The sequence below is a fragment of the Cydia fagiglandana genome, chromosome 23, assembly GCF_963556715.1.
Source record: "Cydia fagiglandana chromosome 23, ilCydFagi1.1, whole genome shotgun sequence".
NCBI lineage: Eukaryota > Metazoa > Arthropoda > Insecta > Lepidoptera > Tortricidae > Cydia > Cydia fagiglandana.
Window position 1 is genome coordinate 12080385 of NC_085954.1, and position 15196 is coordinate 12095580.

Sequence of the window (15196 nt, forward strand, 5' to 3'; positions counted from 1 at the left end):
TATCTGCAAATATCATACAGAAAATGTAATTTAATTATATACTTTTAAATATAAAAAAATACAACGTAATACAGAAGTAGAAAGCAATAAAAAAAAATTTTAGTATAGAAAATCGGAGCGGGCCGCGGGAGCGCGGTCCCGCGGGAAGAATTTCTATCTCCATCTCGCTCACCCGCGCGCCTCTCTTACAACTCATACCGTTTAGGCGGAACGCGGAATTAAAATGTAAATAAAATCACTAATCAATGCAAAATAATTATTTTTTTCAATAGGTACGTAATAAACAGCATTAGTACATCAATTTACATAAGAAAAAAATAGCTAATATCATTTCTATCTATGAGTACTGTGTGGCGCCGCTGGGGAGCATACTCCCCAGCGGCGCCACTTTCAATGCCGATTATTTCGTTTTCTATCACTGGTACAGTCATACACATTATAGGTACCTGATGTACCTCTTAGGTACATCATTTCACCATATAATTCATTGGTATTCATTATGGTGGCGCCGCTGCAGAGTAGCACACGATCTGTCGGCAATGTCGGCCAACTAGACAATGGATGCAATCAAGATATAAAGAATTTTAATTTTTATTGGGCGCCGGCGTTTTTGATTGGGTATTGAAAATCTGCCTGTATTGTTTTTTTAACTCTGTAAAAAAAAAGGAGGAATTGATTCAGTGATATTTTTACCCCTAACAGGAAGATTTTTTGACCGACTTCAAAATTCTTAAAGTAATGTTTGCGAAGAAATGCATTTCTTATTTCTCTCAATCCCATTTTCCCCCATTGTAAGGCAGACTTCCTGTGTGACGTAGTCTGCCTGTGACCGCGAACGTAACGTCACGTTCGAAACGTCAGGCCATAAATGTGACGTTATCCATTAAAAGACTGGCAGAAGACCTCAAACGCCGCAAATATCCCCTTGGCAGTAGTTATATTTTTGAGGCGTTTGGGGTCGAAACGCTGGGGCCTTGGGGGCCAAGCGCGCGCCGTATATACAGGGCCTTAGCGGAGCGCCTTATAGATGCCGCAGGAGACCAGAGGGCTGGCCAGTATTTTGCTCAACGCATAAGTATTGCCATACAACGTGGCAATGCGGCCAGCCTTCTGGGCACACTGCCCATCGGCAGTGACCTGGGGGACGTTTTTTATTTATAGGCTTTTTATTTTAAGTTTATTTAGTTTAGAGATAGTTTGTATTATTATTTGTAAGCTAATTTAATGTTTTATATTTACTTAATTATTTGTGAATTAAAATTCGAGGTAATTAAAAGCATAGATGTAAGTAAATTGAGGTAGATATGGTACCAGGCGCACGATCGTGAGCCATTAAATATAGGTTCCGGAACCTATATTTAGTTAGTCGTATGGGTGACGCCAACCTGTCAAGTTGTCAAAATCGTTGGATCAAATTTTAGTTTTGTCAACTATGAACGTCACCCGTCTACATAAATAAAAGGTCATTGATTAAAAGGGACCTTATTGTCGATGGCGCTTACGCCATTATTATCGATGCTCCGATATAAATACAATACCGCGCGACGCTGTGCGGCGTAAGCACCATCGACAATAAGGTCCCTTTTCATGGATAATGCCCCAAATAAACGTAAGTTCTACGCGATTAAGTCCCGTATTAGTTATAAAAGTATACATGAAATATGAACTTTTTTTTTCAGAACATGTCCCGTCTTCTCCTCCTCGCCCTACTGTCGAGAGTAGGTGCGGAGGTCTCCACGCCGTCCAGCCTGCTTGGACCCCGGCACTTCAATTATCACCCTTTTGAACAGTACCTCAAAGAGGTCAAGCCTACCAAGTAAGTACGTAGGTACTGGCAGGCGTGGCTCACTCCGCGATTTCGTCGCTTTGCTACAGGTAGCTAAAAGTACATCCGTTCCTAATTTTGGGGAAAGCCATAAGCCGCGCGTGGCGCTGTCGCCACCTAGCCATATCTGTGATGATCGTGACAGACGCGTTTTGTTAGAGAGTGAGAGTGAGTCTTCTGTACCTAGTCATCATCATCATCATCATCTCAGCCATAAGACGTCCACTGCTGAACATAGGCCTCCCCCTTGGACCTCCATTCGTACCGGTTAGAAGCCACCCGCATCCAGCGTCTTCCGGCGGCTTTAACAAGGTCGTCCGTCCATCTTGTGGGTGGACGTCCTACGCTGCGTTTGCTAGTCCGTGGTCTCCACTCGAGCACTTTTCGACCCCATCGGCCATCTTCTCTGCGCGCAATGTGGCCTGCCCATTGCCACTTCAGCTTGCTAATCCGGTGAGCTGTACCTAGTACTATTATTTATTCTGTACTGGTAGTAAAATGCTCTAGTGCAGAATCGTATAATTTTCTGTTCACTTCTTAGAACGACCCACTTTCAAAGCATGAGAAATGAAAAAAGAAACCCGGCCAAGTGCGAATCGGGCTCGCGCACAAAGGGTTCCGTACGAAAAATTGGCAAAAAAAATCACTTTGGTTGTATGTGAGCCCAACTTTAATATTTATTTTATTTTGTTTTTAGTATTTGTTGTTATAACGGCAACAGAAATACATCGTCTGTGAAAATTTCAACTACCTAGCTACAACGGTTCATGAGATACAGCTTGGTGACAGACAGACGGACAGACGGACAGCCGAGTCTTAGTAATAGGGTCCCGTTTTGACCCTTTGGGTACGGAACCCTAAAAACCGTCCAAAATAGACAAAACATTTTTATTCTAAATGACCATCTGCCGTATTCAAACTTCAAGATATTCACAAGACACGTACTAGATCCATTCTAGATACGTTATAGTTTAGATATCAATTAGTTCTCTTTTGCAGCGCAATTCGGGCAACCAATGTCACTTTTACGTTAGATAGAGTAAGATATCTATTAGATGTCAATTGGATCTCTAAGTCATATCCTGTGGAAATCGTTCAAGACTATCTCCAGAATCGCGCAAATATCAAATTTGACAGGTTAGATCTTAAATATATCGTTATCGTATCTTGGTGATGTCTAAAAGATGTCTAATCGATGTCTATTTTAAAATCCGAATCGGGCCCCATATCACAAGTATTACCCTAACGATAACTGCAAATATTTGAGATGCAAACTATTACATCCGACTGCGAAAAGGAGGTTAATGTCAGTGACAGCGTAAAATCTTAATTTAGCCTGTAACCGCCCATACGTCAAACCTTGCCAAGCAAAATGGAATTTTATTTTGTCAACACAAAGTTCAAATTAGAATGGAACAGGAGACCTTTTTATAGGTCTCTGGGCGGCTAGAGGTTAATTCAAAATGGCGATCATATGTAGACCAAGTATTATTGTTATATCTTTTCGTCACGGGTATATAATAATAATTTGTATGTCTGTAGAATGCGGATGTAATAATTTTTAAGAAGTATAATTTCAAGCTTTAATTTTTAAGGTCAAAAAAGTTGTAGTTACGTTAGAACTTTTCTTCACTATGTAGGGTAATTCGCCAGTAACTGGCCACCCGTTAGTAACTGGCCACCCTAAACTAAAAATTAATTGTATTCACCTATAAACAGAATTAATGTTAGTATAAGGTGACTAGTTATTGAAGGCTGGCCAGATTGAAACCGTATACTAAAATTAATTATGTTTATAGGTGAATAGCTATGCAATGTTTATGTTATGTTAGGCTATGGTTGACTGGTAGAGAATGCCATTTGGCAATAAGTCCGCCATTTGCACATTGTTGTATAAATTTTGTGCAATAACGTTTAAATAAATAAACAGCATTCATTTTTAGTTTAGACTGGCCAGTTATTGGCCGGTGGCTAGTTACTGGCGAATTACCCTATAATTTGATTGAGTTTAACAACAACATTACCCCCTTGTAAAACAAATAACTGTTTTTTGCCTTTCGTTAATGTTCTACAATTATAAATAACAAAACCCCTAGTGTAAATTTCATTCGATAGCGTGACGAGCGTTCGCGTTTGCGTTATGTCTATTTTTATATGGGAATTTGAACAGCGCGCCCAGCGGGACGTTTTGGAAACTCAAAATCCCATACAAAATGACGTAACGCAAACGAGTACGTCACGTCACGCTATCAAATCTAAAAGCAAAGTTCAAAAAAAAACCGGGCAAGTGCGAGTCGGACTCGTGCACGAAGGGTTCCGTACCATAATGCAAAAAAAAAAAAAAAGAAGCAAAAAAAACGGTCACCCATCCAAGTATTGACCACTCCCGACGTTGCTTAACTTTGGTCAAAAATCACGTTTGTTGTATGGGAGCCCCATTAAAATCTTTATTTTATTCTGTTTTTAGTATTTGTTGTTATAGTTAGCGGCAACAGAAATACATCATCTGTGAAAATTTCAACTGTCTAGCTATCACGGTTCGTGAGATACAGCCTGGTGACAGACAGACGGACAGACGGACGGACAGCGAAGTCTTAGTAATAGGGTCCCGTTTTACCCTTTGGGTACGGAACTCTAAAAAAGAACTGACGACGCAACATCCATGTGTAACCATTTCGAGCTATGAAATTCACCCTAGGAGCACAGTTCTTAATGTATTCGTCACATCTCATATTGTACAATAAGTGCAACCTCCTTTGAGATGTCAATAAAGTCCAAATTGCCACATTTAAACACATAACAGAATACAATAGTGGTAAACTTGAGTTTGCCTCAGGCCTCAGGCGTACTTAGACAAAGGCTACATAGTTTAAGTTAAACCGGGGCTTAACCTACCGTTTACTAGGAACACAGCATCCCTACTAGGTATATATATACTGACGAGCTAGCGTAGTCAGTAGAAAAAGATGCGAAATTCAAAATTTGTATGAAGCTTCCTCTACACGATGGGCCATCATACTGGCCCACTAAGATGAGCCAGCGTGTAGAGAGGGTAATGGCGTCGGATGGCTTATGGCGTGGCCGGATGGCGATAGGATGACCACGGTGTTGGTTTTTCGTCCGCACATCACATGGTAGTGGGCCAGCGATGGTTCGTACACTTCGTACGCATCTATATACACGTGGCCCATTCCATAGTGCGTGCTCTTAACTATCGCATGGCTATTTCGCTGGTCCGGCGCTGGGCCATCGTGTAGAGGAGCAATAACCATCGCATGGCCATCTCGCTGGTCCAGGGCTGGGCCATTGTGTAGTAAAGAACGTAGCTGCTATTGACGGAGTGAAGCGCGCTGTCAATGATTTGATTTTTTTTTTTATTGTGGCGCCATCTATTTAAAGATTTTTGACGGACACTTTTTGATACATGGAGATTGTTCTCCATCTCTAGCCTCCATACTTCTAACTACATTTCTTCCACAGACAAGGCCCAGTCGTCTTCCCCAACGACGCCCCCCCACCCCCGCGGCCCCCCCTGATCGTGACGTCACGGCCGATCACCGAGTCCATAGCCAGAAGCGAGCTGAACAACTCTGTGGCCGAGCAAAGCCGGGTGCATTACCAATATGACTACGAGGTAAGACCTTAAAAGTCATTTTAATACCAAGCCTCTGTCAGGCGTGGCTCACTCAGCGATTTCGTCGCTTTGCTACAGGTAGCTAAAAGTACATCCATTCCACACCAATTTTGGTGGGTAGCCATAAGCCGCGAGTGGCGCTGTCGCCACCTAGCGGCCCTGATCGTAACAAAAGCGCTTTGTTAGAGAGTGAGTCTTCTGTACCTAGTACTTACTATTATTTATTCTGTGCCTCTGCCATACAGTCAAACGTCACTTTTGACACTGACAGGTCGGTATCGTACCGCTGTGACTTCTTATAAGGATTATTCGAATCGGGCCGAAAGTTACGCTCTCATTTAAAATCATCATCATCATCATCATCATCATCAGGCTATATTAGTCCACTGCTGGACATAGCCCTCCCCTAAAGAGCGCCATAGCGCCCTGTCTTCAGCTTGCCGCATCCAGCATCTGCCTGCAGTCTTTCGCAGATCGTCATCCCACCTGGCCGAAGGGCGTCCTACACTACGTTTGCCGAGTCGCGGTCTCCACTCAAGAACACGTTTCCCCCAGCGGTTGTCGGTTCTTCGTGCGATATGGCCAGCCCACTGCCACTTCAGCTTGCTAATTCTTTGAGCTATGTCGATAACTTTGGTTCTCTGTCGAATGTATTCGTTACGAATCTTATCCTTCAGAGAAACTCCGAGCATAGCTCTCTCCATAGCTCGCTGAGCGACTTTGAACTGGTGGACCAACCCTACCGTGAGTGTCCATGTCTCGGCTCCGTAGGTCATGACGGGTAGGACGCACTGATTGAAAACTTTTGTTTTCAAGCATTGCGGTATGGATGACGAGAAGACTCGGCGTAGTTTCCCAAACGCTGCCCAGCCCAGCTGGATCCTCCTCTTGGCCTCCTTCTCGAAATTGTTTTTACCTAACTGTAGAATCTGCCCGAGGTAAGTATATTCCGAAACGATTTCGAGAAGGTGGCCATTTACGACTATCGGTATTGGATCAATGTGGCCATTGATCATGACTTTAGTTTTATCCAAATTCATGCCAAGACCGATGCGTCGCGAGGCCGCAGCTAGGCTGTCCAGCATCCGGTTCAGCTCCTCTAGCGACTCCGCCACTATGACTATGTCATCTGCGAATCGTAGGTGTGAGATGTAGTCGCCGTTTATGTTAATGACCTTACCTTTCCAGTCCAGCGTCTTAAACATATCTTCCAACGCGCTTGTGAACAGTTTCGGGGATATAACATCCCCCTGTCTCACCCCTCTGCGCAATTGGATAGGTTTAGACTGCTGACCCTGTACTTGGACACTCATGGTGGCGGCTTCGTAGAGACATCTCAACACCTCGATATAACGATAGTCTATTTGGCATCGCTGTAAGGATTCCAGAACAGCCCAGGTCTCGACAGAGTCAAAGGCCTTCTCATAGTCCACAAAGGCTAGACACAGGGGCTGATTATATTCTTCGCGCTTTTGTATAATCTGCCTCACTGTGTGAATGTGGTCTATGGTGCCATATCCTCCGCGAAACCCTGCCTGCTCTGGCGGCTGGAACTCGTCGAGTCTCCTGGCGAGACGGTTTGTGACCACTCGTGAGAACAGCTTATAGACGTGACTCAGGAGCGAGATGGGTCTGTAATTTTTAAGGAGGGTTTTGTCCCCCTTCTTAAAAAAGAGCACCACCAAACTCCCGCTCCACGCCTTTGGAGTTCTCCCACTGTGAAGGACGGCGTTGAAGAGGTTCTGTAATTCCTGTATAACAGGGGTTCCTCCAGCTTTCAAAAGCTCTGATGTTATTCCGTCCTCACCGGGGGCTTTTCCATTTTTAAGCTGCCTCAGAGCTAACACGATCTCGTCTTGACTGATGTCTGGCAGTTCGTCGGTGTAATGGCGTGTCAGGGTGGCTCTGGAATCATGATCGTCTCGTTGGGAATGAGGGGCATGTGCAGCATATAACCGGCCATAGAAATCCTCAATCTCGGCGGAGATCTCCGGCTTCGACAATACGGTCCTCCCGTCGCGAGTTTTAAGCTTCGTCAGGTGGCTCCTGCCAAGCTGCTGAGTGAATACTTTGGACCCTCGGTTTTGCTCTATCGCCTCTTCAATGAGGCGTGTATTGGAGCTCCGAAGGTCGCGCCGTACCATCTTCGCTATTCGCTTGTTCAGCTCTGACGTCTCCGACGAAGTCGCTTGGGTAGTTTCCCGTCTTTTTGTCATCAATCCGAGGGTCTCAGCCGAGAGTTTGGATTACTTGCCAGTCTGCTGCGTTCTGCAGAATTTGACGCCCTCGTCCCTCAGAGTTTCGATCAGATTATGTAGGGTCTCGTCTCATTTAAAAACGATATATTATTTTCAAATGGCATGTAATTGGACATGAACATTCAAGACATTCAAGTACTTTCTCCTCCTCCCCTCCTTAAGTCGTTCCCTGATTGCTGAGGATCGTGGATTGAAAGATTGAGGAAGGAAGGTGGATTCAAGTACTTAAGTAACATAATTAATAGAGATGCACCGGATATTCGATTACTATCCGGTATCCGGCCTATCCGGCCACCATTTTAACATCCGACCGAAAAAACTGTGACGGTCATAATCGTACTCGTTTATTATTTTAGAACAATTTAAACATTCCACTCACTTACACGCGCACTCATTTCGAACCGAAAAATGAGTTCGCGCGAACTTTCACTACGAAACAGGTCAAAAACTGCACAATGTGCCCCTGAAAAACCGAAATGTATTTGAAATACTTCCGCCGGCCGAATATTCGGCGGCCGGGATACCGAAATATTCGGCCGATGGTCAGGCCGAATATCCGGTAGGTATCCGGCCAAAGCTTTGTACCAGACAAAGATATTTGTTACGTAAATGTGTATGCTAAACTTCATGGATCTACCCAATTTAAGCATGTCGTCTTAAAATAAGTGCGTAACTTCGATTGTATGAGAGCGGCATTTTGGCGGCGGGTTCGTGTGACTCTTAACTTAAAACCAATGAAGACGTAATAGCCATGTCCTGGCTGTCAAATTGAGGAGTTAAATCGGCCCCTTGATTTCACGTGGCAAATGAGATTACTTACTTACTGCCGTGGCGCAGCGACCCGAAGTGGATCTTGGCCTCTGACACTAAGAAACGCCATGCTTCTCTGTCTAGCGCCGTTTCTGTCCAATCGACGGCACCGAGCTCGTTCAGATCTTTCACGACCTCATCGCACCAGCGATACCTAGGACGCCCAACCGGTCGTCGACCATCCGGACGGCCCGAGTACGCTCTCCAAACCGCTCGATCTTCACCCATACAGACCACGTGCCCGAGCCATCGGAGTCTTGAGGCAAATGAGATTGAACCAACTAATCCTAATACGCAAAGAAATCGCAACAAATGTAACGTTCAGCGCTTGATCGATAGCATTTGTAATTACAAACAATGGCGTTAATACAAGCAGGTGCGTACAATGCGAGGCGATCAATCATTGAGCAGATGGAAAAAACACACGAAACTCTCCTTGGGTGGGGCCATAAACTTAGAGGGCAGCGGGGCGGGGAGACGAGCGGAGTGGGAGCACGAAAGGTAGTGTGAAAAGTTGCAAACTGACAAGGACACTTTTTTGACATTTGACAGCTAGTGTGGAGGGCAATGTACGCCTTCGTACATTATGCAGTAGAGTCTGTAGAGAAGAGTCGTGAAATATAAGGGAACCAATACATTCTATGACTCATACGCACAGACTCTAACACAGGTTTTCAAAAATTGAAATTAGACAATGCGAGGCGATCAATCATTGAGCAGATGGAAAAAAGAAAAAACACACGAAACGCTCCTTGGGTGGGGCCACCAAAGCGGAGAGGAGAGTAGCGGAAGCACGAAGAATAGTGTGCAAACTCAGGAGAACAACTTTTTCTATGGGACCAACCCCCCGAAATCCCAAATAAAATTGGCCTTCACATAGAAAACGTCGACATCCACTCGACCAAAATGTATGAAACAACCAAAAAATGTTTGTGATTTTGGAGTTGGTCCCATAGAAAAAATTGTTCAGTACGGCTTATACCTAATCACCTCGCACAATATGGCTAACGGTCCAAAAATTACCCTGTATAAATGTTAGTTTGTGAGGTATGTATCTTTGGGCCTTCTTCTTCTCTGTCGTATCGCTCTTGACAGAGCGGTCGTGGTCACGTTGAGGCGTCCGCATCGGTAGTAGAGGCGGACACAGCTCTTCGCACGATCTCCCGCCATCTCTCCCTGTTGGCAGACTGTCTGGCACAGTCAGATACGCGGTTTCCCACTGCGGATTTTATTTTGGTCAGTCCAGCGCATAGGTGACCTTTGGGCCTTAGTTGCCTGAAAATAAATGCTTTGATTGATTGGTTGATAATTCCCGAATCTCTTCCCGCTGGCCTCGTGGCCCGACACAGCCTCTTGCTAAGCAGCAAGTCACCATGAACGGCCCACATCACAAGCATTGTTCCGTAAAACACACGTTTTTGTGCGCCTGGGAACCGGGCTAAGATACGTGAGATATTGTGCTTATGTACATACATGTATATTTTTATTTTTCTGGGTATATAAATAAGTAGTGGCGAACATGGACACAAATATACTTAGGCCCACTTGCACCATTCCGCTAACCCGGGATTAACCATTTAAACCATTAACCCAGTGTCAAATTGTACTGTATTCCTGTAGACCTCATTTTATTAAGCACCAGATCCTCACCCTTGCCTCGATGTACATCTTTGAAACAAGCAAATTTGTCAGAAAACACATCAATCTTTATACACCACTAATAGACAATAGAAGAAACAACCGCAATTTACACAAACTAGAATTGCCTTTTTCCTCATTAAACCTTGTCACGTCTAGCCCTCATTTTATGTGTATCAAAATTTATAATAAACCCGAATTCTCTGAAAAACTTAGAAAATCACAAATTATTCAATAACAAGTTAAAAATCTTCCTTATCAATAAGTGCTTTTATAGTCTAAAAGATTACTTTAATGAAAAATATGATTAAAATGATCTCATAATATGTAACGAAAATTGTTAAGCCAGTAGTTTTAAGTTAACTCTATTCTAGGTATAAATATGTTGCTGTGTCCTTACAGGGCGTCACTTAAACTAACCCAATAATATGTACCACCTTTATATATGGTTTGTGATATGCAATAAATGATTCTATTCTATTCTATTCTACTGGTAACCATGGTAGCTTCAGGTTTAACCGGTTAACCCGGGTTAGTGAATGGTGCAAGTGGCCTTTAAGTATTAAAATTTTTAATACGTAATAGAATCGGATCCCTTACCACCTTGCAATTCGTCTGCCAATTTCGGTCAAACTCAAAACCATGTTCAAGTCGTTCCTGTGGACATACCCAAAAGTTAAGGGCTGTAAAGGTTAATTTTCTTGTTTAACCCTTATCTGCGTGAAAGGGTAGGTACTCCTTTTGTTTGGATAAGTATGATAAAATCATTACTTACATACCCACAAGTTGTTAACTATTGCCCACAGGAAAAATATACAATTCGGATGAACTCACAAGTTCCCTTAACTTTTGGGTATGTCCACATGAAATACCAGAACATGGTTTTGGGTTTCACCCACTGGGGGTCTCAATGTAAAGGCAAGCTTCACGTATCTTTATGCCACATTTAACCGTATTCAGTTTACTGCATTTAATAGAGAAAACAACTTACTTACCTACTTGGCTGGCGCGATGACCCATAAATGTCTTGGCCTCCGACAAAAGAGCACGCCACTTTGCTCGGTCCAGAGCGGTATCACACCAGCTTTCACCGACGTCGAGCTCACGGAGATCGGCCTCCACTCTATCTGCCCAACGATATTTGGGATGACCAACAGGACGGCGTCCAGGTGGTCGACCCAGGGACCCAAGTAGTTTTGTTTGCCCGATCTTTACCTATTCTTTTCCATACTCTAAGCGACCCGAATCTTGCCATACAATTTAATAAAAAAAAAACCTCGAGGCGGCCAAGCCAGCGGAGACGATGCGCTTTAGTCTCACCTATTATATTCGGCTCGGCTTTTAGATACAACAAAAGTACAAAAAAACCGGGCAAGTGCGAGTCGGACTCGCGCACGAAGGGTTCCATACCATAATGCAAAATAAAAAGCAAAAAAAAACGGTCACCCATCCAAGTACTGACCACTCCCGACGTTGCTTAACTTTGGTCAAAAATCACGTTTGTTGTATGGGAGCCCCATTTAAATCTTTATTTTATTCTGTTTTTAGTATTTGTTGTTATAGCGGCAACAGAAATACATCATCTGTGATCAACTGTCTAGGTATCACGGTTCGTGAGATACAGCCTGGTGAGAGACGGACGGACGCACGGACGGACGGACGGACAGCGAAGTCTTAGTAATAGGGTCCCGTTTTACCCTTTGGGTACGGAACCCTAAAAATTAAACTAAATTAAGATAATAATTTTTATTTATTTTTCATTAGGAGCAACCCACCCTGCCGCCAATCTACAGGGCGATATCAGACCACGCCAACAAGAATCTACGACAGCTACAGAAAATACCTTCTCACAGTAATTACAAGGTATCTTATCTTATCTTATTTTACCTTATGATTTCCGGGGGTCCTTACGGATACACTTCGACCCATAAGGAATTACAGAGTTTATCATTGCAGTTGGATATTGACATAATGGAAAATATTTTTGCATAATTTGATGTATATTTAACTATAGCTATTTTGAGCCCCTACGTTTGACTTTTTCAATTTTTTTATTATTGTAAAAATTAAGAGCGAAAAACATATTTCATATACAATTTTTTAAATACTCCTAACTGTCATATTACTCAAAAATTCGAAAAACAACAAACGTAGGGGCATAGTTGTGGTTGATATAGAGTCAGACCAAGAAAAGTCTGCAGATAGCCCACGCAGTGCAAGTATTACTTTAAACGTCAAACTTCTATGAAATTATGACGTATAAATAACACTGGCACTGCGAGGGCTATCAAAATCGCTGCAGACTTTTCGTGACTTAACTCTACAACCAATTGTGTCAAAATATTTAAAAAAATGTTTATATCCAGAGAGGGAAATGAGGACTACGTTTCTGAAAAAGCGATTTCGCGCGGGCCCTCCACTTTCGTTCCACTAGCCGCCCAGACATCAAAACTGGCCAATACAAATGCAATTTTTATTTGTCAAAATAAAGATTAATTAGACAGACCTTTTTATAGGCCTCTTGGCGTCTAGAGGTTAAGTCGGTTAAAATCATGATAATTTTCAGATCAAGGAACCGGATTACTCGAGACAATACGAAAGCAATAACGTGAACGATGACGACAACAATGATTATAATCAAGTAAGTTTCAAATTCTGGATTTCTGTAATAGTTATTTTGTTACTGATGGACAAAGACCTCCCCTGCCAAGAAACTATGGACCTTATGGGCTATAATGCCCGCGCTAAATACAAACACCTTTTAAATTTATTTGCAGATTTATGTAGGTTTCCGCGTGATATTTATATAGTTATACATATAAGTTACAACCACGACCAGTATTTTGCAATCAATATAATTGTAAAACAGAAATAACAAAAAGTTTTACATGAGTAGTAGTAAAAGGCTCAAAAACAACACTTTATAGGTATCACAATAAAACATAGGAAAGCCTTATGTAAGGCTGAATTCATAGTATTTCCTCCCATTTATAATATTTCCTACCACAATTTTAATTAGACCTAATTTCTTCATAATTTTTGGAAAAAGATATAGCAATTCAATTTTTTTGTTAATTTAACACTTAACGATACTTATCGATAAAATATGTAGTACGTACGTGTCGAAACGATGGAATTAAAGGGAAAGAAATTAAATACAATGGAGTTTCTATACATAGGTACTATTTGTAGAACTGGAATTCTTCACTTAATCAACTAATTCTATATTAAATCATGATTTCATCGGTTCCAGGCTCAAAACTACGCGTTCTCCTACATAGTACGAGATCATAAAACCGGAGATGACTTCTCCCATTCACAACAGAGCAGCGGTTCAGCCACCAACGGAGAGTACCGGGTTCGACTCCCCGACGGGCGCATGCAAATCGTCTCATACACGGCCGATGAAAACGGGTACAAAGCTGATGTTAGATACGACGATGAAAAAAATGGAAACATGGATTATAGAAATTATAACGGCAATCCTAAATCCAATCATGATTATGTCAGCAATCAGAAACCTATTGGAAATAGTGATTATATAAATTATAACAATCATGATCAAAAACATAATTATGCAAACAATCAGAGACATTATGATAGTAAAAATGATTTCGACAGGAATTATATTGATAATTATATTAATAATGTAGATTATAACGCTCATTATGATGTCAATAATGTTAAAAGAGTTAATGATATAGATAATAATTATAATGTAGATACAAAACCAGTGACAGAAAATCATGAATCTAAAGAAGATTATCAATATAATGATCCACAATCTAAAGAGTATTATGCTAATGATTATTCATTAGAATATGATGATAAGTATAACAACTACGATCCTCATAAAAGCAAATTCACTGCTTTTTCTGGACCTAAAAATCCCAAATTTGTACCTAAAAAGACTTACAGCACTGCATCTACAGTCGTACCTTCATATGAAGAATTAAAACCACTTTTCATTCAAAAAAAGCCATTTAAATCACCGTCAAATAATGAGTATTTATACTCGAAAATACCTATTGAAATTAGCGTACCGTCCACAACACCTAGTCCGTACTTCGACGCAACAACAGAAAGAGTAGTAATAATAGGTACAACGAAACCTAATTTGTACACAAATATTAGGAGTAGTATAGCTCCAAGTTTTATACCTGTTACTCCTATTCCAAAATACGCGAGTCCTGTAGTGACAACGCCTAAAGGCTTTTTGGCGTCTACCATCGCTTCTTTTGTGAATTTGAAGAAGAATATTGACTTTACGGGAGCGAAACCAGTTTTGACTAATACTTTTATTGATAAGATTAATAGGTATTTAAGTTATAAGTAACTAAGCGTTTGAAATTGTGACGTTAGGTACCTATGAAAAGGGACCTTATTGTCGATGGCGCTTATGCCATTATTAACGATTCTCCGATATCCGCGTAACGCTGTGCGGCGTAAGCGCCATCGACAATTTGGTCCCTTTTCATAGATAAGTCCCCAAATAATTATGTTGAGAGTTAAACTAAAAAGTATTTATACTTAGTATTTTTACAAAAATACTTGATGGTTTTTACCACTGAAGCTTTCAGTATTACCAAATAAAAATAATTCATCAATGTCATCAAAAAAAGCTAAGTTACCATTTTCTAAGTCTATATTTTATACTGTAAATAAATTATAACTATTTTAAGAGATAAAATAAAATGAATGAACAAAACATTGTTGTCATTTACTCACCTGTGTCAAAAGGTAAAATATTGTTAAGTATATTATTAATTATGCAAATTGATGGCATATCATATACAACAGTCATTTGTTTTACAAGGGGGCAAAGTAAAATTGCTGTTTAACTCCGCTCTCTGCTCGCGTATAATATATATTGATACGAGTACCTACCCGAGTAAGCGAAAAATTCCAAAATTGAACCACGAGCATAGTGATTCGAAAAGTGGAACCTTAAAGGGTTGCCATACGTCCCGGTACGCCGGGACATGTACGGGATGTGACGCATTTACTGCCATGGGGCGTGGCCTAGGAACA

At 41.6% G+C, this 15196-nt stretch overlaps 1 protein-coding gene across 1 annotated transcript; it reads left to right on the forward strand.

Moving 5' to 3' along the window:
• The first annotated feature begins 1674 nt into the window (after positions 1-1674).
• LOC134675781 (superoxide-generating NADPH oxidase heavy chain subunit C-like) lies at positions 1675-14584 on the forward strand. Its single transcript, XM_063534086.1, has 5 exons — positions 1675-1816; positions 5306-5459; positions 11930-12028; positions 12726-12806; positions 13419-14584. The coding sequence occupies exons 1-5, from the start codon at positions 1683-1685 to the stop codon at positions 14499-14501; spliced, it is 1551 nt and encodes a 516-aa protein (XP_063390156.1). The 5' UTR covers positions 1675-1682; the 3' UTR covers positions 14502-14584.
• The last annotated feature ends 612 nt before the right edge of the window (positions 14585-15196 follow it).

What these genes read in the sequence shown, in the direction of transcription:
- LOC134675781 (XM_063534086.1), top strand. Translation starts at nt 1,683, where the DNA reads ATGTCCCGTCTTCTCCTCCTCGCCCTACTGTCGAGAGTAGGTGCGGAG. An exon ending in ATTACCAATATGACTACGAG is followed by an intron (nt 5,460 to 11,929) that starts GTAAGACCTTAA and finishes ATTTTTCATTAG; the next exon opens with GAGCAACCCACCCTGCCGCC. An exon ending in ACAACAATGATTATAATCAA is followed by an intron (nt 12,807 to 13,418) that starts GTAAGTTTCAAA and finishes CATCGGTTCCAG; the next exon opens with GCTCAAAACTACGCGTTCTC.